At 31.4% G+C, this 9,540-nt stretch overlaps 1 protein-coding gene across 3 annotated transcripts; it reads right to left on the reverse strand.

Annotated features, from left to right (window-relative positions):
* Positions 1 to 1,681: 1,681 nt before the first annotated feature.
* On the reverse strand, positions 1,682 to 9,339 carry CSN2 (casein beta). 3 transcript variants are annotated; one of them, XM_037994729.2, is made up of 8 exons: positions 9,292 to 9,339; positions 7,017 to 7,079; positions 6,133 to 6,159; positions 5,116 to 5,136; positions 4,980 to 5,021; positions 3,313 to 3,843; positions 2,713 to 2,754; positions 1,682 to 2,011 (listed from the first exon to the last, which is right to left on the reverse strand). In XM_037994729.2, the coding sequence occupies exons 2-7, from the start codon at positions 7,065 to 7,067 to the stop codon at positions 2,749 to 2,751; spliced, it is 678 nt and encodes a 225-aa protein (XP_037850657.1). In that variant the 5' UTR covers positions 7,068 to 7,079; positions 9,292 to 9,339; the 3' UTR covers positions 1,682 to 2,011; positions 2,713 to 2,748. The 3 variants fall into 3 exon arrangements, with proteins under 3 accessions (XP_037850657.1, XP_037850656.1, XP_037850658.1); XM_037994728.2 differs by having other exon boundaries at positions 4,980 to 5,024; XM_037994730.2 differs by lacking the exon at positions 4,980 to 5,021.
* Positions 9,340 to 9,540: the final 201 nt, after the last annotated feature.

A 9,540-nucleotide genomic window follows, 5' to 3' on the forward strand; every position in this document is an offset into this window, starting at 1 on the left:
TGTTGTCACATTACATTCTCCCCTGTTTCTGTCTGTGTTTCTTCTTATAAGAGTAACAGTTATATTGGATTAAGGGCCCATATCACTCCAGTATGACCTCACTTAACTAATTATATTTGAAACCAACCTATTTCCAAATAATGAGCTTCCAGAAAGACATGGCATTTTGAGGGGCACTATCCAACTTAGAACAAGGATAAAAGAATAAATCAATAGTGACTGTTAAACTTTTAGTTTTGACGACAGAGGAGAGTGTAGAGCTATGTATTGATGTGGAGAAGATTGATTAAAGATCATGTTGGGGAGTGGATTCAGATTAAGAGCTATGCTAGATCATGCCAGGTATGAGATTTTAATTAGATACTTAGATGTGGAGATCAAGAAGGCAGTTGAGTGCATAAGTTTTGAGTTACAAAACAAAGACGTTTGGAGATAGAGATTTGGAAGCCATTAGCATAAGAATGTACTTAAAGCCAGGGAACTGAACAGGATCAGCCAGAGTAAGGCTAATCTCTAGGGTACTCCAACCCTTAAGGATTTGGAAAAGGAGAAAATAGAAGAAGGGAGACTGAGAAGTGTCTCTTGAATTAAAGAAGAAACCAAGGGTTTATTAGGTTAAGGATTTCCAATGAAGAGAAGAATGATGTTTCAAGGAAGTAAAGATGACAAATTCTACCAAATAACACTGAGAGGTTGGGTAAAATGAACACAAATTAGCAGTATGAAAATTATTGATAACCTTGAAAAGAAGTGGTTTCAGTGGAGGACAAAAATTTGATTGGAGTGGGTTAATAATAGAATAAGATATGAGATACGGAAACAGTCCTATGGATACTTTTGCATGACAATTGATATAAAGTAATCCAAATAATTGGGAGAGGTTTGGAGGTAGTGTTAAGGATGCAAGTTTGTTCTTTAACAATGGGAGATACTATAGTATAAGGTCTTCCATGATGCTGATGTTATAACAAGGGAGGGAAACACTGGAAATAAAAGAAAGATAGGATAATTGCTAGACATGAGTCACTACATAAACTCAGGAAGATATAATTGAATGTAAAAGTGGAGGAGTTGGTATAAAGAGAAAATTAATCACAATAAACAACTACTTCACAGTTAGAATTAATGGCTATCAGAGTTTCACCATATTAACCCAGTTCACTTTGATTTGTTAGAATGCTTTGGTGCTGTGGTGTAAGCAATATCAGCAATGTGGAGCAATAGGGATCATCTATCATGTACTATACAGTACACTAATCATGTTACTAATATGTGATCAAATCTTCAGTAAAATTCTTTGCAGTATTTTATCCATGTGGGAATTAAAGCTCTTACAGCATCATGTAGCTACCCTGTGGCGAGTTGTGCTTCAGGTTTCACGTTTAAAACTTTTTCCCCGGGTCACCACAAAATTTAACATCCAATGCTGGATCATTTTGAAAGTGAAAGGCATAGCTATAATAATGACACTGGGAAAATAGGCATAAACCAAAACTTTCTATAGCAAATGGAGTATAAAAGCATCCTTTCTTTTCCTCCATTGTTTGATATCTTTTAATATTCAACTCAAAACATTCTATTCAATTTCGATGCATTCTTCCAGGATTACTTTGAACATCAATAATAAATCAAAGGTAACTTTAATGAGGTCGATTAGGTTTAAAGAAAAGAACAACTTAAATATGCTTAAGGATAATTTATTGAAATGACTGGAAAGGAAATAGATTCTTCAAGAATAATAAGCACAATTCCAGAAACAATTTGTATACGTATGTTTGACATGTTTGTAGCATTTCCGAATGAATATTGAACTTCTGTGGTACTAGTTGAATTAAAATTTGGAAAATGTAAATAGTTCATGAGTCAAATTTCAATTAAATGAATGACATATAATATATAAATAAATAAAGGAATAAAGTTTTTTTCCATATAAACTCATTCAAACATACTTAATTAGGGGTAACATGATACAAAAGTGAAAAAGGCATCATATTTCCAGTCTCAGTCAATTCTGTGGAATAGAGAGCAAATATACAATTAGTTATGTTATAACATGTAAATATTCACCTCTCTTCACTTCTAACTTTGGTGTGACTAATTCACAAAATAAATTGTATTACAAACACATTCTGTTGTGGCTTGGAAGCATATTAAGTTTGCATATAACCAAATATTAGCGAACTTGAAATTGCTTCAGTGAAATGTCTAGTCTTTCATAATCACAAAAGGCTTTACATCTTAGAATTGCAATACTATTCTCTCCTCTTTTTAACGTTTACATTTGGAATAATTAGAACTCATGATTAAAAGATAATTTTAAGTAAAATAAATACGAATTTTATGAAGGTTAGGTTAGAAATAAAAATGCAAACAGGCTTTTGACAAAGGCTCAAATGTATTTCCATAAAAGTAAAATAAAAAAGATATTCTGTTTTTCCTAAAAATAGTGATAATCAAATGTAAGTATATGGGCCCTTGAAAGCAAGTCAGTCAAATCTGTCAATAGTACATAAATAAAATTAAAGTTATTTCAAATGCAAAAGATAGATAGTTTCAGGTCAGTAAATGATAGTCAACCATTAAGTTGATAATTAATAAAAAAAATTCTTATATGTATGAAATTTTCACTATATTAGTCTTCTCTAGAATTAAATGTGAAAAGACATCATGTATAAAAATGATCAATTTTGTCTCCAAACTCCCAAAACTTACCAAAAATGAGGAGGGAAAATTAATTTTGAAATCCTCTTAGACCTTAAAAATAAAGAAATACAAATAAATAAATAAATAATTAACCTCTTAGTAGGAAAACTTGCCTTAAGAATGTCATAAGTAGTGAAATAAGCATCTCAGTCTTTTGCCTTCATAAATACTTAGAGCAAAAAAAAGATGTGAACTAAGGCTTGTGTAAAATAGATGTACACAAGGAAAATGATGGAACATTTTTTAGCTTTTTTATTCCAAATTCAAGCATACTATTAAATTTAATTCTGGCTTTTGTAAGCCTTAATTACTTTATCTAAAACAGAATTCTCAACAGACTAATTAAATCAGAATTCAAGCAATAGCTTTTTTCTCCACTCAGTTTCCTCTACACAAAAAACCAGAACAATTATATTAGAATCTCTGGGTACGCATAGGCATTGGGATTTGTGGGGAAAAGTTCTCCAGGTGATTCTATTGTATAGGTAAGCATTAAGAATCACTTATCTAAACTGCTTTATTTTATTCATATCCTCACCATTATTCTTTTAGTTTACCATCACATATACATCTTGAATGAAACAGCAAAGTCAGTAAATTTAGACTTACCCTAATGGGGTTATGAACTGGGGCAAGTGGCTGAGTCACAGGGTAGATCTGGCGGGTGGGATCAAGTAGAAGTTCTTGGCTGAGCAGAAGGGCTTGAACAGGCACAGCTCTCTGAGGGTAGGGCACCACTTGCTGGGGGATAGGCAGGACTTTGGGCTGAGGAACAGACCACAGGGGCTGAGGGGGAAGCGCAAGAGTCTGAGGAATAGGCTGAGGGACCTGGTGCATCAAGGGCTGGAGCAGAGGCAGAGGAAGATGCAGATTTTCAAGATCAGTGAGTTTTGGGATTTGAGGCTCAAAAAAGGGCATCGTTGGAGATTTATGGACGGGCATCACTCTGCCTTTAGTGTAAATAGTGTCTTTAGCTTTAGGGACTTCCATTATTTCAGGTTGAGGGACAGGCAGCACCACAGCAGGCTGAGCAAGAGGCAGAATGTTTTGTGGAAGAAAACCATAGGGGATAGGCTCAACGAATGGATAGATCAGAGGCTGTGGCTGGAAAGAGGGGTCGATTTTATCCTGGCGTTCGTCCTGGAAAGAAGGAAAAAGAATCTTTGAGTCCTTGATTCAGCTATAATTGCCATTCATAATGAATTCATTTCTCTCTTTTAGGCAATGATAAATGAGTAGAAAGAGAGGAAAAAAATATTTCACTTATTTTGTTAAGAAATTATCTTGAGTCATGTGAAAAAAAAATGAGTAAAATGTTTGTTGAAAGATTTTAATCCACTCACTTCATGGGTAACTACACAGGTCAAAGTGAAATCAATGTTTGGATATTTCAGAAACATTCTTTTAACCTTTTCCTGAATTGCCTGTATAGCTGTACCTGTACACTTTGGTCTTCAGAGAGAATTTACTTTTCAACACAGTTGTGCCAATAATAGACCAAATTGTTTTCACACAGTGAAAAGAGGTCAGTTTAAAAAGACTTAGAGGGACAATTCCAAGGTTCGTTTTTGTTTTGTTTTGGTTTGATGAAAAAGAAAATCAATCTTAATTTGTGGCTTATCTCAGGAAGTGATTTAACACCAGCCAAATTCTTGCGTTCCTTCCCTTGGGAGAAGATAGTCTCTTGAGTCTTTCAAGAGACATTGATTTTTTTGTTTAAAATTGATTTTAAAAATATTTTATGTGACACCAAACAATTCATTGATACACAAAGCAACTAAAAATTATGATTAGGTAAACATATCACCATAAATGTAATTTAATGAAATACAGGATTTTGTGTTGTCCATACGGGAATGAAGGCAGTATGGCACAAATTCTACATAGGTTTTTTTTTTGTTTTGTTTTGTTTTGTTTTGTTTTTACCAGCTGTATACTCCGTTTCATTACCATATCCACCTTGAAAATAAGAGGATCATAGTTCCCAACCTGGAAATGTTCCCACCAATGTGCACTTGTTGAAAACAGATATACCATTAGTAATATCATTATGTATTTAGTCTATATTCCAGAAATTAATTATGAGTTTAAAAATGCAAGCATATCCTAGAAAATATATTGACTTTATCAATGTTTAATTTTTTTTACAGTGGTTCGTGGGTATATGGCATTTATTTTATTATCATTCTTTAGAATCAACATATACATTATAAATATTTTTGTATGTATTATACTTTATGATAATTTTAGAAATATACTTATCGTTAACAAATTACCTCTCTTTGCTGCTGGTCCTCATGTTTAACCTTCTCAACTGTCTGCTAAAAATAAATCATATATAAAAATATGTTACCATCTGTAAAAATTAGAGGAAATTTTGAAAATATGTACATTTTAAATGTGAAAATTTACCTTGTATTGTGTAATAGATTCCTACAGAAAAATATAAAATAAAATTAGATTTAGTTTTAACAATTCTTACGTTGCAATATAAATCAGGAAATAAAGGCATTAATTGTTTGATAATAGCATTAATAACTTTGTATAATCATTAAAGCTTATATATTAAATTGTTCTATATAAGCTTGTTGTATAAAAGAAAGTCAGATGAATGCAGTCAAGAAGGCCATGGCACAAAAAAAGCAATTAATAGTTGCTAATTTCTCTCCACCACCATGCTCATCCCCTGACAACAAATGATCTCTAAAACCCCATCTGGTTTTTTAAAAAAGGAAATACTCTTTGAAAATATATTCTAATAACAATTGATACATTATGATCACTTCAAATGAATCAGAAGAGTTAAACATTTCCCTTAAGGATCATATAACCTTCCTGAAGAAACAGAGTCTATTGAGGTACCATTTACTTATCAAGCGATCACACACCCAAGAAGAGAGATGTAAGAATAAATATCTACCTGACTCTCTCAGGTAGATTTAGGACTACACTAAATCTCACTTATTTACTAAAGTGGCTATTGTAATTATAAAATGTGTCCTTTTGCATATCTGCTTACCTACTGCTTAGCAAGCTCTTAACTGTCACTTGCATCTCTATCTTTTCAGTTTGTACCACAGCTCCTGGTCGATGTCTGACCCATAGAAGATCCTCAATATATGCTCAAAGTGAATGAGTTCAGAGTAAAGAGAGTTCAAGGCAGAAAACAGGACTGTATGGTTCATTAAAAAAGAAAAAAAAAAAAAGAGGAAGCAACATAACACAATTTCAAGTAGCAAGCCAATTTAGAAAGTTCTAGAATGTTGTATTTTCCAGATACTTATTGTCCTTAAACATATATAAAGGAAATGTATACTAGAACTTATATGTCATTGACATAGCGGCATTAGCTTAACTGCCATGATGTAACACCATAGAAAAATAGCACAGGATTTTACTCTTCTAAAATTGGGCAGAATGTTAACTTACCTCACTGCTTGAAAGATTTTCTACAGTCTGTGGAAAAAAAAAAAAAAAAAAAAAAATGACAACCAGTTGCATCTTCTAGATCATTAGAGAATTTTACTATTTTATGGTTCATAAATTTTCTCTAAAAAAAAAAATCTTACCTCAAACGATGCACTGGATTGTTCCTTCTGAAAAGATGTTTAAAAATTCAGTTTCTACAGCCAACACATTGTTAAACATGTATCCTACTTAATTTTTACATCATTTATGCAGATCTATCTCTTTCACAAATTTGACAAATTAAAAATGTTATATGACTTTTGAGGTTTGAAAGGTAACTGCTTTAATGTCTTTTACATTTAGTAATTTTTATTAATATACTTTTATCTTACACTTATTAAAGACAGTTTTTGATGGTTAAGAGTCACTTTAATTTGTATTAAATATTTTTATTATATTATTATGAATGTATGATTAGGATTATGATTGTGTCTGTACTTCATCCTATGGATGTCTTTGTATAGACAGACTTGGACCCAGTGCCCTAGGCTATAAGATATATATACATTTTATGACTGGAATAAGATATGTTTATCTAGGTTGAGCATCTGTGGAGTTGTTATTTATGCATATATTTATTGCCATTTTTATGATTTTTTTATTACTTATTGATTTGTTTGCTTTTTCTTTAGTGACTAGCAGCACATTGGTGTAGGAAGCATTTGGAGCACTATAGGAAACTGTTGAGACAGTGGGTAAATATAAATGATTTTGATAGAAGTCAAGATAATTTTCATGAAATTCTTCTTTATTATATAGTAAAAAATGTTGGTGATGTTATTCTCTACACATAGCATATAGTCCACTATTTCTTGATTTTTAGGAATTTTTTCTTGTGCACATACCTCCCTTGCAAGAGCAAGAGCCACCAGGCAGGCGAGAATGATGACCTTCATGGCTACTAAGTCCTGTGAATGGAGAAAAAATGGAATAGTGATAGACTGGTCAATTGGATGTATTTTCTTATTTAGTTAGGTAAGGTTACTTTTTATAAAAAAGAGAGATAATGTGTAACAAAAATGTCTGCATTTTAGAAAATAAATAGAATAAATACTAAATAGAAGTTATATCATATGACTGAGGTCAAAATCTATTCTGTCTTGCTATTCTCATTTATCAAATTCCAAACTTCATTGCCAACTATTCAGATTTTTCAGCTAACAACTCATCCCCACTTTTAAAAACGTCCCATTTGCAGTATTGAATTTTTCAAAAGGCATAAAGAAGTTATAAATATATATGGAAAGATTTATTCATTGATTTAAAAATATTTCCTTAGAATCGGTTCTTGCCAGACACTGTCTAGGTACCAGGACTGCAGCAATGAGCAAAATATTATAGTCTCGATATTACTCCCTGATGGAGCCTCAGTTCTACTGGAAGAGACTAATCAAGAAAATGTGTACAAAAAAGTCACATTTTATTTTTATCTTTTTTTTTCACTAAACGGTTACCATGAATATTTTAGTTTAATTATTTCTCCTCATTTCCAATAAGACTGAGATTTTCATTTTAACACTTTCCTTATTTGTGTCACTATCCAGAGAATTGTTGTACTATAAAGTTTGTTTCTTCTCTGTTTATATCCATCTTCCCCACATAGCTAATATCTGTTCTCCTTTATGCCCCACGACTTTAGAGATTATACACTAGGCTTCTTCTCTTCTCTGTATTAAAATGTACACAAGGGTCTCTTGATGATCTGCCAAGGGGTCAGAACCTCTTGCCTACTGTCCAGCTTGGGACTACCTCTTTTTGTGAAATATATGTTAACATTTGTGACCAAAATATACGAAATCATCTCCTTGTTATGTGTTCTTATATTTTTTTATTCCAAAATAATGTTGATGCCACAATATTACTTGACACTCAAATCTTCATGTTCAGATTTTGAAACTCAATTTTTGAACTCAATTTTTGAACTAAAAATACTTCATGAAAAAAGTCTCTAATTTATTTGAAAAATGTTCTTTTCAATATTTGAAGGTTAAACATAATTCTCTCTATTATGGAAAACACATTTTTTTCTAGATTTTTTATGAATGCTAAATAATTTTTTATTAATTTTACTTTGCCTAAGACCTCCATAAGTTTCCAAATTTTTTATGTCAGGGTTCAGAAAAAGAATATAGCACTTTATTTTATATATAATTACACTTAGGGAAGATCCCACAGCATTTTCTATATTTTATAAGTAATCTACTTATAAACTTTATTAGTTTTATTACTAATCTACTATATATACTAATTTTATATGCTAATATATAATTACGATACTAATTTTATATACAAATATACTAATATATACTAATACCAATTACACTAATTTTTATACTAATTTATATACTATAAATATACTATATACTAATTTTTAAGTCAGAGTTTCTTTATCGACTGGTACGCTCTAAGCTTTTTCTTTTATATCATCTATTATCTTTGTTTATGGTTTCCAAGTCTTCTCTACCCCATTAAGAATTTTCTTACAAAGTAAACCACATTGTTTCTTTTTAACTTAATTCTGTATTTCTGTCTCATTTTAATATTGTTCTGAAATATTACAAAGTAGATAATAAACTGGGAAATTTGAGGCTCTAGACAAGTTTGATGAGTAAACTCTTCTAAAAACATTGTTTATAAACATTTAAAGTAGTAAATGCCCCCAAACCATTCCCTCTATTTCTTGACTCAGTATGCTACTGCTGTAAACTACCTGTTGGACAAAGCTTTTCCAGTAATTATTTATCTACCCACACTGTAATTTAAGTATATTTCTTTTTATGACTGTGATATACTAAATCAAATTGGAAGATTAATTCAAAAATGAATCTCCTTTTAATATTAACTACGAACTAGCCTCATACTAAATATACATATGCATAAAATTAGTTATTACATTTTCTTAAACTAATGAAGGCTATATGTCATTGCAATTTTTTTACCAAATTCTTCTGGGCACTTCTATCTTTTTTAGCCTAAGTGTTAAAAATAATTTCAGTACTACCTTAAATACTTTTATTTCAAACACTATATTTTAAGCAACTATGTTCTTTCTATAGCTCAAGCTACTTTGAAATACGTGGTTAGGAGAAGATACAACAAATCCGTATCTAAAATTCTTACCGTTTTTCCAAGATTGAAGAGAAGTGAAGGTAGTGCTGGACAGATGATGGTCTATCAGCTTCTGTGGCTATTTATATACAATATTTAACGACATGTTAATTTTGTGGTTTGAAATAAGATCAACAGTGAGCTTTAATTCCAAGAAGTCCACATGATTAGAAAATGATTTCTTCCTGTTATATGTCCCCACAAATTCTGGGGATCATTGTAACAAGGGAACAATTCACAAGTTGATAAAGGAAACCTGCC

Source organism: Chlorocebus sabaeus, chromosome 7, assembly GCF_047675955.1.
Source record: "Chlorocebus sabaeus isolate Y175 chromosome 7, mChlSab1.0.hap1, whole genome shotgun sequence".
NCBI classification, from domain to species: domain Eukaryota; kingdom Metazoa; phylum Chordata; class Mammalia; order Primates; family Cercopithecidae; genus Chlorocebus; species Chlorocebus sabaeus.

Bases quoted from the DNA above. Each gene is read 5' to 3' on its own strand.
- CSN2 (XM_037994728.2), bottom strand. From the start codon at position 7,067: ATGAAGGTCATCATTCTCGCCTGCCTGGTGGCTCTTGCTCTTGCAAGG. The intron at 5,025-5,115 runs GTAAATTTTCAC...ATTTATTTTTAG, and splicing joins AATCTATTACACAATACAAG to CAGACAGTTGAGAAGGTTAA. The intron at 3,844-4,979 runs GTAATTTGTTAA...CCTTCTTTCCAG, and splicing joins AGGACCAGCAGCAAAGAGAG to GACGAACGCCAGGATAAAAT.